The 18,980-nt window shown below is 40.3% G+C and overlaps 1 protein-coding gene across 1 annotated transcript in view; it reads right to left on the reverse strand.

Annotated features, from left to right (window-relative positions):
* LOC122065806 (glycosyltransferase BC10-like) overlaps positions 1-17,435 on the reverse strand; it is a 22,429-nt gene extending 4,994 nt beyond the window's left edge. The window contains exons 1-2 of the mRNA XM_042629655.1: positions 17,151-17,435; positions 15,218-15,753 (exon numbers count right to left, since the gene is read on the reverse strand). Of these exons, the coding sequence (XP_042485589.1) occupies positions 15,218-15,601 (384 nt within the window). The 5' untranslated portion in view covers positions 15,602-15,753; positions 17,151-17,435. The remainder of the gene's footprint in view (positions 1-15,217; positions 15,754-17,150) is intronic.
* Between the last annotated feature and the right edge of the window lie 1,545 nt (positions 17,436-18,980).

Genomic DNA, 18,980 nt, shown 5'->3' on the forward strand with positions numbered 1-18,980 from the left:
TTTTTTCATACCCTGTTCTGGGCATCAATACCATATCTGAAGGGAGCTTCACTGCAACTTTGGATCCAATCGACTGGCCCTGAGGTTCAAGTGGGAGGCAGGGCTCTCATAGGCGATCAGTACCCCTGGTGCTTCTTCCCTCCAGCCAGCCTCTGTCGTGAGCTTCACGACCAAGTTCAGATCCGGTTCCCCAGTTACCGCCAGACCTGAGTTGCAGGGACAACACAGCTCCTCTTGCTTCCTGTTTGAGGTGTTTACCTGTCGGATTCAAGAGACCTTAGTGTTGGCAGCCTTCGTTTGGAATTCAGGCCAAACCGAGACCTATCAAAGGGGTTCCATCGATCTGAGGCTTCTTCAGTTCCGATGGTTTCTGGTTCTCACGACAAGGAAAAAAAGATTGAAGAATCGTGGGTTGTTTAGGGCTTCTAATCCCTGGCTTGACCTTATTTCCCTTCACTTACTTGTTATTCTTTTCTTGTCCTGACTTTATAGGTAATTCCTAAACTACCCCTTTTACTAGTCGATTGAGCCATTTGCTTATGTTTTAAGTTCAATCTAATTACAAAATTGCCACCCAACCATTAAATTGAGATTTTTAGTCATTCTAGTGGGCCCTAAGCGATCCGATTTCAGTCTTTGGAACTCGGATCCTCATCAAGAACAAAACCTCAAAAGGGTTGGTTTGGTTGATCAGGATTCAAGTGTGGATGATATGGCCAAATCGATGGAGCTTCAAAACCCTGACAATAGCTGCAATCAATTCTGATCTCCTTGACTATGCTTGAACTGATCAATAGGTTTAACTTCAAGTCTTCAAATAACTCTCAAACACTCTCTCATAAAGGCCAAAACAGAAAATAAGAAAGAAGAAAAGAGAAATCGATGGAGGGTTGAGAAGGGGGGAAAAGGAAGGTTAGGTTTTGGGCATCTCACCTAGGTCCTCTCACCCAACTGTATCGCACAGTAAAACAGCATAAGCCATCTCAAAATAAACTTCAGTAACTTCTTCAATTGATTACAACAGCCCCTCTTATATAGGAGTAAGTTCAACTTACAAAATAGAAGGTAAATAAAAAAGGAAACCAACATAAGAATAGAAACCAACTAGCTTAGGCAACTAACTACTAACTTGTCTACTAAGCAACTAACATAGAACAATAGGGGGACATTCTAGAACAAGTTCAAGGTATTGGGTTTCGACTAGGTTTCAACCCTTGGGGACACCGAAATTTCAATCGAAACCTGGGAAATTTCGAAGAAATCAGGGATTTTTTCTCGATTTGGTGGAAACTTAGGTTTCGACCCCCAAACAGTGGTTTTTTTCCTAATTTTTTTTTTTACATCCTATTTTAGACATTTCTTAACACATTCACATCAGTATTTTCATTAAAAAAAAAAAGCACATAAAGTCATACTTGTGTGGTGAACTAAAGGTTCTGTAATCATTACACTGAGTTGTTGACTAAAATATGTTGCAGGCAAATGCATTTTTAAAAGCATAAAATAAAAAAGCATTAACATGGAAAAAAAAAAAAAAAAAGTGAGACCGCGAACTCGTAGATCGGGTCCTTCTAAGTAACATATAAAAAATTTATATAATTCTACTCTATTTACAAGTATATCTATAAAAAAAAAAAAAAAAGAATTTTGGGGAAGTTGGGACTTACCTTTTTGGTCCAAGCTGTCTTTCTTATATAGATGAAGCAAGAACCACCCTTAGATTCAACTTTGTTAGGCAAAAAAATGAAAATCTCCACTGTTTCCCCAAGTTTCCCACTCCTAGGAGAAAAAACTAAGAGAGGGTCGAATTCTACTAAAGAAGACTTGGGTTTCTTTTCAAACCAACTTATATAGGATTTGGTTCCACCCAAAGGGTCGAACCAATTGGTTTGGTTGAAATTCCAAATTTCGTCGAATTTGGTCAAAAAATGTCGAAACATGGTCAAAACCTGTGACTTTTAAAAGTCACAAAACATATTGTTTCGACCCCTGGGGATACTGTAAAAACCTGTGAAATTTCGAAAGTTTCAATCGAGTTCTCGAAACATGTTTTAGAAGAATTGTACAGCACCTAACTTGGTGTTTGACTGGTCAAACCACCAAATACAAAAATGCAGCAATGTGACAGCTCGCAGAAGACAGAAATAGAAGCTTGGACTGCTGCTGCTTGGCTGGATCGAAGGGCACTGTTAGGGAGCTTCCAGAAGGCCAAAATAAAAGCAAAATACTGAAGTAATATGGGGCACCAGCATTATTCACATGAAAAGTGTTTTCTGTTCACTCTCTTCTTCCTCATGCTTTGATTTACATCATAAGCACCTAGGCAACAAGGTGCACACCTAGGCAACCAAGGCACCTAAGTGTTATATTTTATTTCCCTCTTTTCTAACATTATTTAGTATGCTACATATACCTTGTATCATAAAAATCAACACCTAATCCACAAACAAATTCATCAAAAATCAACATCAAGCCACATCAAATTATCAAAAATCCCATTCTGCAGTTGCTCCCTTGAGATAGACATCCACAAAGCTTTTGACTCCATCAAATGGGACTTCATCTCTAGAGTTCTGCTTCAGATGCCCTTCCCTCCCACCTTTGTTCATTGGATCCACTCTCGTATTCCTCCCCCCGATTCTCTATCCTAGTCAATGGTAGCCCTGCTGGCTACTTCCCCTCCTCGGTTGATATCAGACAAGGATAGTTGGGATAAAGTCAATCAGCCTAAATCTGAAGGAGGTCTGGGTTTGAGAGAATCAAAGATGTTAATATTGTGGGTATCTTTAAGCTCCTTTGGAAGATTACTTCCAATCACAACAGTATTTGGGTCTCTTGAGTCTTCTCCTACCTTCTCAAAAATGATTCACTATGGAGTGCCTCCCTTCCTTCTGACCCGTTAGTCTAACGCAAAATCCTCTCTTCAGGCCTATTGTAATAATGGGTTTTAGGGAAAGTGTTAGTTACCAAACGGACCCTAAGGGATTTAATGGTCTTTATAATTCTCTAGAACCTTCTCTCCATTGTTATAAATAAAGAGAGCTGGTGTCATATTAGACACAAGTCACTACCCCATTCAACATGGTATCAGAGCCTTAGGATCCGAAACCCTAAGGGCTCTTCCTCTTCTCCATCTCTTTGCCTCTTTCTCATTTCTCTCTCTCTCTCTCTCTCTCTCTCCCACCCAGCACCTCCTTCATCTGTGCCTCCCTCCATCTTTCTTCATCTGCTTCTCTCTCGTGGTGGGAGCTTCTTAAACCACCAAGAGGGTTTCTAGCCTCCACCCATCCTTCCCCTGGGCTCTCATACTCTCTTCTACAATAATCTGAGAGACCCAGAACCTTTTTTTATCACTTTTCAGGGTTTTCTCCCAGAGAACTTTTTTCATTGCCGGGATGCTTTTTCCCCGCTCGATGCTCTGATCGTCTTAATGTTTGTTGCGATTGGTGCCTCTTCTCATTGTGGTGGTATGTACCGACCACTTTTTCATTTGTGGTCTCTGTTCTAGACCTATCCTAAGAATCGTTTTCTTAGGGTTTTACCCTTTATCTATTTTTGGGTTTTCTAGCTTTTTCTGGTTATTTTGGTGCTTTCTCTATCTCCGACTAGTGTCTCTTCTATTTGCACAGCCCCCCTTGAGTAACAACCATGTCTACCATCTCATCGGCTTCTACCGACGGAGACACTAATGTGGAGACTCTTCCTACCTTTCCTCCTTGTGCCATCAAGCTTTATGGCACAAACTACCTTATGCGGTCACGCTCGGTCTGCATCTCCATCAAGTCCTGTGGCTATTAAGGGTACCTCACTAGAACCACAAAACGTCTGACCACCGGTACTAAGATTGACAAGTGGGAGTGTGCCAACTCTCTGGTTATGGCCTTCCTTGTCAACTCCATGTTGCCACAGCTTTCGCGTGGCTATCTCTTTAACTCCAATGCGAAGATCTGAAAGTCTGTCCAGGATACCCATTCCCAGGCAGGGAATGATGCTCAGGTCTTTGAGCTTCGCCAGAAGGTTCGTGATCTGAGGCAGAGAGGGCTTACTCTGTCACAATACTACTATGAGTTGCAGTCACTATGGACTGAGTTGGATTTCTATGAGGAGTATATTCCTTCCACCATTGATGTCACCAAGTTTCAGAAGCGAGAGGGCAAAATCAGGGTATATGACTTTCTTGCAGGTCTTAATGTGAAGTTTGATCAGTTGCGGTCCCAGGTTTTGAGTCGTGACCCCTTTCCTACCTTAGATCAGGCCTATACTGTGATCCAACTTGAGGACAGTCAACATACCACTATGCTTCCACAGCAAACTGCCACTCCTACTGAGAGATCTGCACTTATTTCTGGCACTCAATCCATTAGTGTAGCCCCACAGTCTGGTGGCTCCTCTACTAGGACTCTAGTGAAGTGTGATTACTGTGGGAAAGAACGTCACACCAAGAAGCACTGTTGGAAGCTTCATGGTCGTCCTGCTGATACAGCTGGAAAAAGGCGAGGGAAAGGTCGTGCCGGTACTTTTAGGCAGGCCAACCATAATGAGAGCCCTGACTCTGACTCTGCTCTTAGCCCCAAAGTAGCCTCACGATCGTTTGATGAGCTTACGGCCCTCCGAAGCCTCTTGACATGTCCAGACTCTCCTGCACCTACCACTGCGAGCTCTACTCATTCCACCCCCTTCTGGGTCAGGTATCTCCTTTTGTGGCCATACTTGACTGTCCCTTCTACCCCTTAGATTATAGACTCTGGGGCTTCTGATCATATGACAGGCCGCTTGTCTATTTTTTCACAGTACACTACTTGTCCTGGTAATAGTACGATCATATTGGCTAATGGGACTTATTTCACTATTCTGGGGAAGGGCTCTGTTGGTTGTACCCCCTCTTTATCCCTTTCTACTATATTGCATGTTAATTATTTCCCACTAACCTTTTGTCCATTAGTAGTCTTAATTGCAAAGTCACATTTTTCCCATCTCATTGTGTTTTTCAAGATCTGGTGACAGGGGCAACGATTGGCTCTAGTAGGGTACGTAGTGGTCTGTATCTGCTTAATGATGACTCGGCGTTGGTCTCTAGTCAAGCTCTTCAAACATCTTCTACGTCACCTCCCATCTCTGAGTTACTGCAGTGGCATCATCAGTTGGGACATCCCCCTTTGGGAACTTTAGCTAGAGTTTTTCCTTCCTTTAAAAATTGTAATTCGAGTCAATTTTTTTGAGGCATGTGTTTTGGCCAAACAAACTCGAATCACTTATTCTGTTTCTGAAAATAAAAGTGCCATTCCTTTTTCATGACTACATTCTGATATTTGGGGTCCATCCCGTTGTGTCTGTCAATGGTTATCGGTGGTTTGTCTCTTTTATTAATTGTCATTCTCGGACTACTTGGGTTTATATGATGCGAACCAAGGGCAAGACCTTCTATTGCTTTCAACAGTTTCACCGCATGGTTCAGACTTAGTTCGGTGCTACCATTAAGATCCTTCGAAGCGACAATGGCCAGGAATACTTTGAAGGCTCCTTTCAAACTTACCTTTCCGATCATGGGATGATTCATCAGACTAGTTGTGTGGATACTTCGGCTCAGAATGGGGTTGCTGAACGGAAGAATCACCACCTTTGTGAGGTAGCAGGCTCTCTTATGTTTGAGATGCATGTTCCTCCCCAATACTGGAACAATGCAATTCTCATTGCTGCCTTTCTTATCAACCGAATGCATTCTCGGGTCCATGCCTTCCGCTCCCCTTTGGATCTTCTCCAAGGTTCCGCTGTTTTTCCTGCTCCTCCTAAGGTATTCGGTAGTGTTTGTTATGCTCGCGATCATCATCCTCATAGAAAGTTTGATCCTCATGGTCTCCGATGCATTTTTCTGGGGTATGCTCCTACTCAGAAAGGCTATCGGTGTTTTCATCCTCCTACTTGGCGTTGGTTTGTGACTATGGATGTTGTCTTTCACGAATCTGCGTCATACTACACTGCGACACCTCCTAAGGGGGAGTCTCCTTCCATTGTGGAAGATGTGCCGCCATCTCTTGAAATTGTTATCCTTGATAGTATCCCGTTTCAGGGGGAGAGTGACACTCCTACTTCTCCTATTGCGCCTCGGCCAGAGATACGTGTGTATAGTCACAGAGAACAGACTCAGACCACTACACATCCAGCATCTACCCTACCATGCCAGTCGTCTCCTCTCGAGTCTGATCTTGTCCCCTTGGACCTGGTAATTCTCCTTCTCATTCTGTTGATCAATCAGTAAAGGCATTAGGTCCTATCCTTTACATCCTATTGCTAAAACTGCTTCTTATGACTCACTCTCTCCTTCCTACTATAGTTTTGTATCTTCTCTTTCCTCTGTATCCATTCCTCATACCTGGTAGGAAGCAAGTGCAGACTCATAATGGCAGGCAGCTATGGTTGAAGAGATGCAGGCTCTAAAGAAGAATGACACATGGGATCTGGTGTGTTTTCCCTCACAAAGGAAGACAATTGGGTGTAAATGGGTCTTCACAGTACAATAGAAGGCTGATGGTACAGTGGATCGGTACAAGGCCAATCTTGTTGCCAAAGGCTTCACACAAACTTATGGGATTGACTACCAGAAGACTTTTGCTCCAGTTGCTAAGATGAACACAATTCATGTTATCTTGGCTTGTGCCATCAACTTAGATTGGGATCTCCAGCAGTTAGATGTGAAAAATGCCTTCCTTCAGGGGAACTAAAGGAAGTATATATAGACATTCCTCCTGGGTTCACTTGCTCCAAAACCCAAGGGAAGGTATACAAGCTGAAGCGTGCTCTGTATGGGCTGAAACAATCCCCTCGTGCTTGGTTCGGACGTTCCCATAAGGCTATGGTTGCTACAGGTTACTCTCAAAGCAATGCCAACTACACTCTGTTCATCAAGAGATCTAGTGTGAAGGTTACTATCCTAATAGTCTATGTAGATGATATTGTTGTTACTGGTAATGATCTGGCAGAAATCTCTCACCTCAAGAGATACTTAAGTGAGGAATTCGAGATCAAAGACCTAGGACAACTTCATTACTTCCTCGGCATTGATGTTGCCAGGTCTTCTCATGGGATCTACTTGTCTCAGTGGAAGTATGTGCTTGATCTTCTCTCTGAGACAGGCATGTTAGGGTGTAAGCCGGCAGACACTCCTATCGAAGCTAATGGTCACTTGAGTAACAAGGAAGGTGATCTGGTAGATGAGAGGAGATATCAGAGATTAGTAGAGCGGTTGATCTATCTCTCTCATACACGCCCTGACATAGCATTTTCCATCAACCTGGTTAGTCAGTACATGCATGATCCCTACTTGACTCACATGGAAGTTGTGCTCCGTATTCTCCGGTACTTGAAATCTGCCCCAGGACGTGGCATTCTTCTTTTGGATAGGTTCCCCTGATGACCGCAGGTCTACTACTGGTTATTGCACCTTTGTTGGTGGTAACCTTGTTACATGGCGTAGTAAGAAGCAAGCCGTGGTTTCCCGTTCAAGTGCTGAAGCAGAGTTCCGTGCTATGGCACATGGCATTTGTGAGCTCCTATGGCTTCATGGTCTTCTCACTGATTTGACTGTTCCTGCTACCCTTCGTATGCTCTTTTGTGATAGCAAATCTGCTATTAGCATTGCTCACAACCCTATCCAACATTATCGAACCAAGCATGTAGAGATCGATCAACACTTCATCAAAGAGAAGCTGGATATGGGCCTTATCACTGTGCCATTTGTTCCCAGTAATGAACTGGCTGATGCATTTACCAAAGGTCTTAGTAGTAAGATGTTTCATCCTATTATCTACAAGTTGGGCAAATGTGATATCTATGCACCAACTTGAGGAGAAGTGTTGTAAATTATAATAATGGGTTTTAGGGAAAGTGTCAGCTACCAAACGGACCCTAAGGGGTTTAATGGTCATTGTAATTCTCTAGAACCTTCTCTCCATTATTATAAATAAAGAGGGATTGTGTCATATTAGACACAAGTCATTACCCCATTCAACAAGGCCTTTGGCACTAAGTGCTATTTCTTACTCATTTACTCCTCTGGCCTGAGTACATTTGCCAAAGTTGCCTCCATCTCTCAGGGAGTTTGGTCTCCTCCCTCCTCCTCCTCCTCCCCCCCCTCCCTCTCTTGTGTACCTCTACTCCTCCCTCCCTCCCGTTCCCCCTGGTCATCAGGGAAGACAGGATAGACTCTCTGGACCCCGTCCCCCCTGGGATTGTTCACTTCTACCTCTGCTTGGGATTTCATTCGTATGAAGGATCCTCTTATTCCTTTAAGCAATATCATCTAGCTTAAGGCCACATCCCTCACCACAGTTTTACTACTTGGCAAGCTCTCTCTAACTGCCCCCCTGTGCAGTGCTTCCTCATCCATCAGCACATCCATGTCACCCATTCTTTGTTGTCTTTGCTAGAATCACACTGAAGATGCCCAATGGTTGATTACCTCTTTTTCTCCTGTCCTTTCTCTTCTACTGTCTAGAAGAGAGTCCTTAGTCCTAGCTGGTCTTCTTTTCGAAGGATCTTTCCTTTAAGCAGAGAATGGATCTGGGTTGACATGACCTTTAGTGGTCCCTTTATTTGTGATACTGCTGGAAAGCTTGCCTTCTGTGCTACCATCAACCATATCTGAATGGACCGCAATCTTCGTAGATGGACTTCCAATTCTAGATCTTTTGATAGAATTTGGAAAGCCATCTAGTTTGATGTTAGCTCCAAACTTGGTTACCTTCGTCACCGCATAGTCCAAGACACCCTAAGGATCAAGCTCAATGTTGTGTTCTGGGGTCTCCCATCCACTATTATCTCCCCCCCCCCCTTGATGTATCATTTATTCATTGTTGGGCTTGTCATTTGCCCTTTGTTGGTGTTTTTGCTATAGTGGGCTCTTGCATTTGTGTTTGGTTCTTCCCCCTCCCCTTTCTTCCTTTGTCTTAGTAATGAATTTATTTATCCATCCAAATTATATATATATATATATATATCAAAAATCAACATTAAGTCTCATTAAGCCATCAAAAATCAACATTTAAAGATATTTTATTATCTAATAAGTTTGACAGGTCAAATGATTTTATTTTTACATGAGACTTTTTGTATTAGGGAGAGCACAAAACCAACTTTCCAACAAGTCTAAGATTACTTAAATCTAAGTCGAAATTACAAGGTTACATTCTGGTCAAACTTATTTTAAAGTACGCAAATGTTGTTAAAATCGCCATAATGAAAATAATTTTATCGACATCAAAACAAAAGATTATTTTACCGCACTTTTGTTTTTTAGCAATGTTTTACCATGATAAGATTTATGAAATTTTCAAAATTGAGAAGAACCCAAGCATTTGAAAGTTGAAAGTCGCCCCTAGAACAAAAAATCTAAGGGAGGGAAAGAACCAAACATAAGGCCCGCGCCCCGTTGCTGTCTCTTCCGCAAGGCTAGCTTCTCTCTTGGCCATGGCCCCTGCAAGGCCCGCGCCCCATGCCTGCCTTTTTCTACCGGAACTTTGACTCATGTCTTGACGGCTGGAAGTTGAAGTGATGAGATACGATGGTAGGGTTTGGTGGAACCCTACCTGAATTTTCCTTGTTTGCCCCTCCTCCTCCTTTGGGCTTTTGGGTTCTTGTTCAGCCCATGTGGGCTTTAGAATTTTAAGTTGTTGGGCGCTTCTTGGCTCTTTTTATTTTGAGTCCATGTGGGCTTTGTGCTGTAATGGACATGTCATTTGTGACATTCTTCTCCTCAAGCCCACTAAGCCTTGGATGCAGTCTTTTCTGGACTTTGGTTACCCTTACAGGGTTTGTAATCTCCCTTAGGGGATACACTCTCCCTCCCCCCCCCCTTCTTTTAATGCACTTATTAATTCACCCAAAAAAAAAAAAATCCAGCTTTTGTTTTTTATTGAGTGGTTGACTTTATATCCTATTGGAATTTGATTTTTAAGCTATTATTATTAGATTCAAATTGGGGAATATTTGCTTATTTATGAATAATATCTTAAGTAAATGAAATAACATATGCATTTACTTAAAATGAATAAAGATATTTGGCATAAATAAGTGATGCGCATTGCAGTAAGGTGACAGTTGATCAGACCTCAACTAGGCTGCCTGAATGCCTAGTCGATGCCTTAACAACTATGATATATGTATATATATAAATGGAATCGAACCAAGGCATAAGATTGTCTAGCTGCTTACGTAACCACTAGGGATCAGATCCAACATAATTCCACATGCAAATATAGATGACATTCAGAGGATGCAGATCACAGTACGAATGCATTAGCATATGTTTTTTGCCGAACCAGACTTGGTCAGGCTGCCTATGTACCCCAGATAGGGATCTGATCAACCATAGTTCCCAATACATGACAGGGAAGCTTCTCAGAGGTTTGACCACTCCAAGGGTAGCCACTAATTTTGAAATGGTGGGGTCTAACAACATTATTTGGATGTCTATCGGATCCATTACCAGAAATTTGGCAACCTCATGATATACTCATGGTTCGAAATCTAATTTCGGCGAAATTTCTGAATTTTGGAAGTTTTTTTTTTCACCGAAATGAAATTAGGCACGAAATAAGAGTTCTACAAAATTTCGGTATTTCAGGCGAAATTTCGGTATTTTGGTATCTCGCCGAAACGGTACAAAACAAGTGTTATAAATACACCATTTTCGTCGAGACAGAGTCGATGTCTCCGCTGTCTCGGTGGTTTCGGTTCAAGGAGCCTATTTTGAAGGAAAAACACTCCTTCCATCCTCTAATTAGCCACATCATCACAATTTTTGACTTCCATTAGACTCCTACAAGAAGATCTATGCATTTAAAGCTTAAGGAAGGTAAAGTTCTTTCTCTAAAACCAATTTTTTTTTTTTGAAATAGTACATAAATACTTGTTGGATACTTGTAGATATTTTATATGTTAGACATCATCGATGGTGATAGTGATGACGATGATGGTGATGATGGTAATGGGGGAGGGGGTGGTGATAGATTTGAAGGAGTTCGAGAGCAGTATAAGCAAGCCGATCCATAGCCGGAGCCAGTGCAATTCACTAGGGAGAGTCAGTTTATGCCACACAAGATTCTAATCATGGTACAAGTCCATCAGGTGGAGGGAGGAGTTCAGGTTACAATAGAGGGCCTCGTTGCCAATTCGGTGGAGAAGGGCAACGAGATTGTATGGACGTTGATAGTCTATCTACTTCTATTGGCGAAATGAGTTTGAGTGGAGGGGATAATCATCCTCACAGTGAGCGTAGAGGAAGAGGGCAATGGCATGCCCCATCATTTACTGGAGGGAGCACTTGATCGGAGTATCATGGACCTTATGGTCAATTCACTAGGATGGGGCATAAATCTGGTTCATCCATTCCTAGTAGTAATACTGACTATGGCTCCCAGACCCAGTCACATGGCAATGGCTTTGTGGACAGTTTATTCTCATACCCAGCCAACCCGTACATGTTGCCGGAACCATCAGTTGATAGCAACTCAATGGCGGATTCTTCTTCATACTATGGTGGTGATACATACCCTCGGATAGGTCACCTTCAGTATGTAGATGACTCAGTATTTTTGGTAGCTGTGGAGCACTATGTTCGATTCTTCTCTCAGACTATGACGTGGCATGCATTTGTGGTGCAGTCAGAGGAAAATGCATGTCGACTCCATCGTACTGAGCGTGGAATCCAGCCAGGCCGTCATAGTTCTTTCCAGTAGATAGTAGATACTACATAGTCATTATGATTACTGTTGTACTGTTGTACTGTTGTGTAAGTTACATGTTCAATGTTTGATGTATGTTTGATCATGGCTTAGATGCATTATTTATTTGTTTTACTATCATATTATATCTTTTTCTAGCAATGAAGTAGGTACAATTTCCAGAATAGTTCTGACGGTTGCTACCAAACAAAGGTACAACTCAAACAATGTCATGTTCTAATATTTTTGCATTTTTATGTTCTTAGCATGTTTATTAACCTTAAAATAGGCTACTCACCAAGTTTCAGTTCAAAATACCACCGTTTGACCACCGAAACAGCTAACCGAAACCAAAAAAAAAAAAAAAAAATCATTTCGGCCGAAATCTCACCGAAATTTCGGTATTTCGGTGGTTTGACCCACCGAAATACCGAAACGATACGAGATCTCGAACCTTGGATATACTGCATGGATAATTTGGAAGAAGGCTGCCATTGTAGCATGGAAATGCAAGTAAATAGGATGCTAATATATCATGGTAATAAAGCCGAAAAACCCTAGGTTAAGGCCAAAACCATAACCTGGGTGCGCGAATGCACAAAATAACTACATATTAATTATCTATACGAATCTTGGTAAATATGTATGAAACTAGAGAGAAAAATTAACCTTTTGAGGGCCCAAAATCGGCTTACTAGATGATTTCCGAAGAAAAACAACACTTTTGCCACAACCGAAGATCAATTTGCCATATCAGACCAATAAATGAGAGAGAAAATCCACTTCCTGGGGGGGAATGGCTTATCTAGTGATTTCCAGTGCTTTTGCAGCAATCCGAGAGAAATTTGGATCCCAATGAAACTTGATAGGAGATATAAAATTGACTTTTTAGAGTGGCCGACTGGGGATATTTGGAGATTTCTCGTACCTCTGCGAAATCCGTGAATAATTTAGTACTTCTTGGACATTTTGCTAATTTTGTGGATTTTTAGGGAATTTCTGGTCCCTTGCTTTTTGCAGGAATCCCCCTGGAATTCAGAGCTTCTGCAGGGATTCCTGACACCGAGGGACTACGCCCATGAGAGAGAAGAAAGGAGAGAGCGAAGGCTCTAAGGGAGAAGAATCAGAAAATCAGAGGCTCGGAAGCTTAAAGGTCTGTTTGAAACAGGGGAGAGGGGCCCCTCTTCATTGAAAACTTTTAAAGGGAAAAAAGCCTCGGCAAGAGCTTTTGCTTTGCTTTTCTGCCTCTGGGAGTGGTTTGACGGCACCTTCCGTGACTAATTCCAGGAGATCTAATGTCAGATTTTGACGTATATCATTGGAAAGAATTTTGAATGTTCTATCCAGCTATGTAAAGATCAAACATAAATTTGGCCAAGGACACAGTCAGGTCTGTGTCCCGAAGCACGCAAGGCCCCTAGATATAGGGTTGATGAAATGATGGCCAAATAGTGGCTGATTTGCACCAAATTTAGGACATGCTTTAACATCATAAAGGTATGCTATCCGGAGAGTTTCAGTCCATTTTGGCAATGTTTGGGTTTTCCAATCACTCCAAGGGTGAAATGGTCATTTTCCAAAGTGCAAGACCCTGGGGGCTGTTCTGGGCACCGATTGCTAGCAGTGAGGGGAGAATATGTTGGGGTAATAAAATCCAATGTCTACACCCTAGGTGCCTTCTACAGTTACAATATATTACAACTACAAAGAGAGGAGCATGTCAAGAATTGTATCTATATCATCAAAGGTCATATCTAAATCATTTAAGTCCCTGCGCCAAGCATTATTTTAAGTCTTTTAACCCTCAAATTTGAGTCATTTGAAAGACTACACAACTTGCCTCAGACCTTCTAATGATGTCCCTAATTTGTTGTTTCGAAGCTAAAATTCTACAAGATGCCAATTCCCTAGACTACTCGAATGAGCAAACATTACCACCAAGTTCATTCTAATAAACTTGTCATCAAGTTTCCAAGCCCTAAACTAGGAAAGTTCCATAAAATCATCAGATCCTATGAGGCCATCTCTCTTATGTCTACTATTTTAGGAATGACCCCTATAGTTCCAGAAATCCTCATGTTACATCAACTATCCTCATTTAGACAGCCTCAAGTCCAATCCATTCCCCTCATTCTCATGAATAGGACAAAGCAAAGAAGACTTCTTCTAGACATCCCTTTTTAAGCCTAAAGCAAGTGAGATAGCCTGCCAAAAGGGTCAAGTTTGACTGCACACTAATGGTAACACCAGACTATAGCTCCACTTGCCGGGCAAAAGCACATCTATGCTCCAAGATTGGTCAGAAGTAGCCTCGCCACTCATCTTCCTGCATTGTCCTCTAAAGCCCCCACTCTAAGTGCAATAGCCAATAAAATTCCAAATACTGATGACAGTCATCAGTTGGTCACCCTCTTCAGTTTCCTACTATACGCCACAAATCTGTATTCTTAACTGCTCCTCTGATGAGATAACGCCCTTACCTGCTCTTTTCCCCGATCGGCCAGAATTATCCCCTCAAGCCCCAGTCCAATTGTAATTTTCAATAAATCCATATACCAGTGGACAGCAACGTTCAACGACTCTTGGCCACTAGGTTAATTTGCACTGAGATTCCTTTTAAGTTTTCCTCAAAGACCTCCTTCCCACCTTTTCCTATCAACAGTGCAACCCATCTACCTGAAGAAGCCATAACATTTTATTAGGTTACTTGAAATCCTCTTGGTCTCATCATTCCTTTTAATCCAAACAGTTCCCAAAACCAAAAGCAGTTGAGAATGACTATGTTCATGCAGTTCATCTACAGTGAAATTTATGGCATGCGATTTCCAAGATTATCCTCAGTTTTAACAGAGTTCTTTTCCTACTTGTGTCACCTTGAAGCCTAATTAAACTAATTCCCTGTTTGTGCACACTATATAACATATAACGGTACACTTTTTTCCAATATAACTTTCCAAACTATTTTCATGCATTTGACCATTCTATATTCACTGTCGAAGTAAAAACAGCAATGCGTGAAGAAAGAATTACGGAAAGGCAATGTATAGCAAAATGTTAAACTGGGACCTTGCATATTCCAAAATTTGTTTCAACTACAACTTGCAACTAGTCAGGGTTACCATTCAAGTCCAATCTAAAACATAATACTACTATTAATATGATTAAGGCATCTTGACACAGTGCCAATCCCTTTCATTGGCTTCATTCACTTCTCCACTGTATACATGTAACCTACTTCATGAAAGTAGGTCACCTATTCCCATCTTATTATTAATACAATTTTCCATTCATTTCAATTTGTTTGTACTAGGTCACCTAAAGCATGATGTTGACAAATAAATTTGGTTTTTAATTATAATTCAAGTGAGACAGATCAAGTAGAATTCATTTTGACCTTTTAACTCATATAGAAATGGCTTATAGAAAAATTAATGCACAACATTTCTATTTAGTTAAGAAGAAAGAAGGCAGACGATTAATTATCATGAAGAAAATCTTACACGGAAGAACTTGTCCCACAGCCTTTCAAAAGGTAATGTACCAGGCGTCAAGAACATGAAAGCAATTTTCGGGTTCTTTGACTGTACAGGTGGTGCTCTCAAAATATCATTAATAACAGCACGAGCAGCTATCTCATCATCAGTATACTCCCTAGCAGGAATAGGTGGAAGCCAATCGGCAAAAGTCTTACAACCATTTGACGAAAAGATATAACAGGTTCCAGAGCTTCGGGGAGGATATATGTATGCACCAATTAGCAGCACGCTCACGAAAGAAACCAAGACAATAATCCACACTGGCCCCTTTAAAGGAGGACGCTGGCGCGGCGCAGGCATGATCTGGAAATCCCCAATGCCTAGCCGCCACGCCTGAGCTGTCTTCATTTAGAAAAATCACATCATGACAGTAACTCCAACCATGTTCGCTCTGTTTCAAATTCTAAGACCATCTCATATTCTTGAATAAACCAGATCACGGTTTAACCATTAATAGTTCCACCTACAGAGCCTTCAGTCAACTAAATTATTAAAAGATCCTGTAAAACAAGAAGGAAAGGGGGGGGGGGAAGGGGAGGGGATCCATCAGCAGTGCAGTTAAGTGAATTAATGTCTTCAAAGGCTACAGATTCATTGTGCAAGATAACACTGAATTAATCAAAATGTCATTTCAACCAAAACTCTAAACTTTTATGAATAAAGGTATAGGACAAGAAGAATAAGATAAACTTGAAGTTGCAGGGCACTTGAAATAGTATATTCTCTGGAAAGAAGGATTTCTTTTTCCTGATAGCATAATCTATTTAGATATATAAAAGTTGAAAGACAATCCAATCCAATGGGAAATGACACAAATGGAAAAATTCTGAAAGACAAATCAACGAGATGTAAAATAAGCTAAATATAACAAACATAGGTATGGGGCGAGATGAAGGATAAAATTCTGTTCAAATATAAGAAGCCAGTTGATGCCAATCAATGTAAAATTTAACCAAGCTCAAGAAAAATATTTCCAGAATTAACCTACCTAGTGCGAAATTTTAAATTTTGCATCAGAAAAATGCAAGTGAAGGAAAAACCATATAAAGGATAAGACAAGGATTCTTAAAAGAAAGAAAAAGAAGGGGTGGGGACTTTGAGAAATTGAACTACGGCAACCTCATTTCAAGAAAAGGGGGACCAATTCATGTAGTACTTTTCAAATCAAACAGAAAAAATAGTTGAATGAAGATGGTTCTGACCCAATTCACACCAATCAAAAACAAAATTAAGTGTTGAACAACACAAGAAACAGAGATCAATATAATTAAGTTCCATTTTCCTCAGCAGTCCAACAACACAACCCAAGCGAAATTCCCAACAAATGATAAAGTGGCACCAGTTATAGCAAAAGTCAAACCAATCCAGCAAAATCAAAGCTACCCAGGAAGAAATTAATGGAAACAAACAGGCTGGGGAAGCATATAAAACAAATCTGTGGCCATTGTTGAGCAGGTAAACCAACCAAGACTTTCAAATCCAGATATCCAGAACAAATCCAAATGCCATCACTACAAATCCTCAAAATTAACTCCCTAAAAAAAAATTTCCCTAGCAAGATTTAAAAAATAAAAGTAAATAAATAAAAATAATGAACTAAAAAATTAAAATAAAAAATCTGGACCCAAAATATTAAAACAAAAACCAAACTACAGTAAAATCTACAATATCACCAAGACCCATAAACCCTCATGGTCTAGATAATCAAACAACAAAATCGAAACCCAGGATTTCCCAAAGCTTTGGAAAAATGCAATCATAACATAAACCGAACCGATCAAGAAACAAAAAAGCCTATAGAAAAGCAAGATAATAGACACGCCAATACCAAACCAGAGTTCAACAATCAGAAACCAGACTCTTCAAATTCAACCGATGCGTATACCAAAAGAAGTACCTGATCATTCCCCAAGCTGAATAGAAGCTCAAACCAAAAGTTTCCAATCCTCTGCAACTCAAATCAATATCCAAAGATCCCTGAAAGAAATAAATCCGTCCCAAAGAGATCTTTCACTTCGATTGCTTGATTTGATTTCAAGATCTAGGGCATGAAAAGAAGACGAATGAGAGGAAGTAGACTATAAACGATGGTAAAATTAAAATAAGAGTTCGTTTTCAGTCTCTTCGTCGAAGCAGCAGTTTTCGCTCTCTTCCAAACAAAGAACACTTCACGCCGGGGAATTATAGTATTTATTTATAATTTTCCTATATGAAATATGTTATTAAATTTTCCACTTAAATGGCTACGGTGTTTTCTATGCCTACGGACCCACGGTACAATGTGAAAATCGTCAAAACTTATACTCTTTCGTACCAAAAAACACATCCGTGGACTTTTTAAAGGACGAAAATACCCTTTGGCGTCCAAGAACGCCTCTCCACAATGTCAGCCTTTTCTCATTTGTCATAAATTCCTTCTTTTTCTTTAGAATGAAAATACCCTTAAAGCAGGGATGTAAATAGATAGGCAAAAATCCGTATTCGATCTGAGTTCGTATTCATTTAGGGGTATCCAGATTCAAAAAATGCATATCTAGAAATTATCCAAACCGGTCCGAAAACTAAGCGGATACAAATATGATAATCCTAGTTTCCGACCAATTATTATTCAATTCGTTTAGCTATCCAATGGTAAAGAATATCCGTATCCGTTTCTCAAAATCCGTTTCTTTCATTATAATATTAAGTAAATATATTAATTTTTATGACATAATAGTATTGTAGAAATATCATATGTGATGTTGGTCAGGATGGATTTGTGTAGTTATTTTAGTACCAAGTGTTTTTTTTTTTTTTTTTTTCTAGATAAATCTACTCTCTATGTCTCATATCTTCTCAACATTTGAATCAAACACAAATTTGGATTAGGCTCTTAAAGTTGGGTTTTGTTGTGATTCTAGGCTATGCGATTCCAAACTAAATTGCTTGAATTGATTTCTGTATTTGTTGTGAGTGAGTGAGCATGTGTAATGGGTTTCATTTAAAATTACACGGGCAAACAAAGAAGTCTAAGTTATAATCGGATAATCGGATTCGGATATTCGATATCCGTTTATTAAATGGATCGGATCGGATAATATCCAATTACCATTAAAATAAGCGAATTCGAATTTAATAGCGTTTTAGATATCCGGTCAGATAAACGGATCGAATTTGATAGGCTCCTATTAAACGGATTTGAATTTGGATAGGCTCCTATTTAAGCCGAATTTGATCCGTTTACATCCCTACCCTTAATGTTGCATTTGGTAATGTTCCTATTTTAGGAAGGCTATTCTTCGGTTGAAAGTTGTAGAAACATTTCTTTTTCGTTTATGTTTTGGAATTGTTTTCTTGGCTCTAGATTGGCATTGATAAACTTGTTCCAAAAGTAGTCCCAAAACATAAGAAAAATAAAAACTTTGGCTACATTTGGTAATGTTTATATTGTAGAAACGATTTTGTGTCAAAACTAGAATTTTCTATTTCTGTGTTAGAAAACCATTTTTTGCCTGACAAATGGTATTTGGCAAACATGTTTAACCGAGATAGGGATGAGGGAGAGAGGGAATCAAACAGGATTTTTTCTAAACAGAAAGGGTTTCTCAGTTTGATTTCACTAAGACAGGGATGAAGAAAAACCAGTGATTAGCAGTGTTGAGGGAGAGTAGGGATTGAGCGAGAGTTCTTAATGGATTCTTCACCACTCCAGTTCTTCAGAGTTTCAAGGAAACAGAAAAGGTTTTGG

Source organism: Macadamia integrifolia, unplaced genomic scaffold, assembly GCF_013358625.1.
Source record: "Macadamia integrifolia cultivar HAES 741 unplaced genomic scaffold, SCU_Mint_v3 scaffold2122, whole genome shotgun sequence".
Lineage (NCBI taxonomy): Eukaryota > Viridiplantae > Streptophyta > Magnoliopsida > Proteales > Proteaceae > Macadamia > Macadamia integrifolia.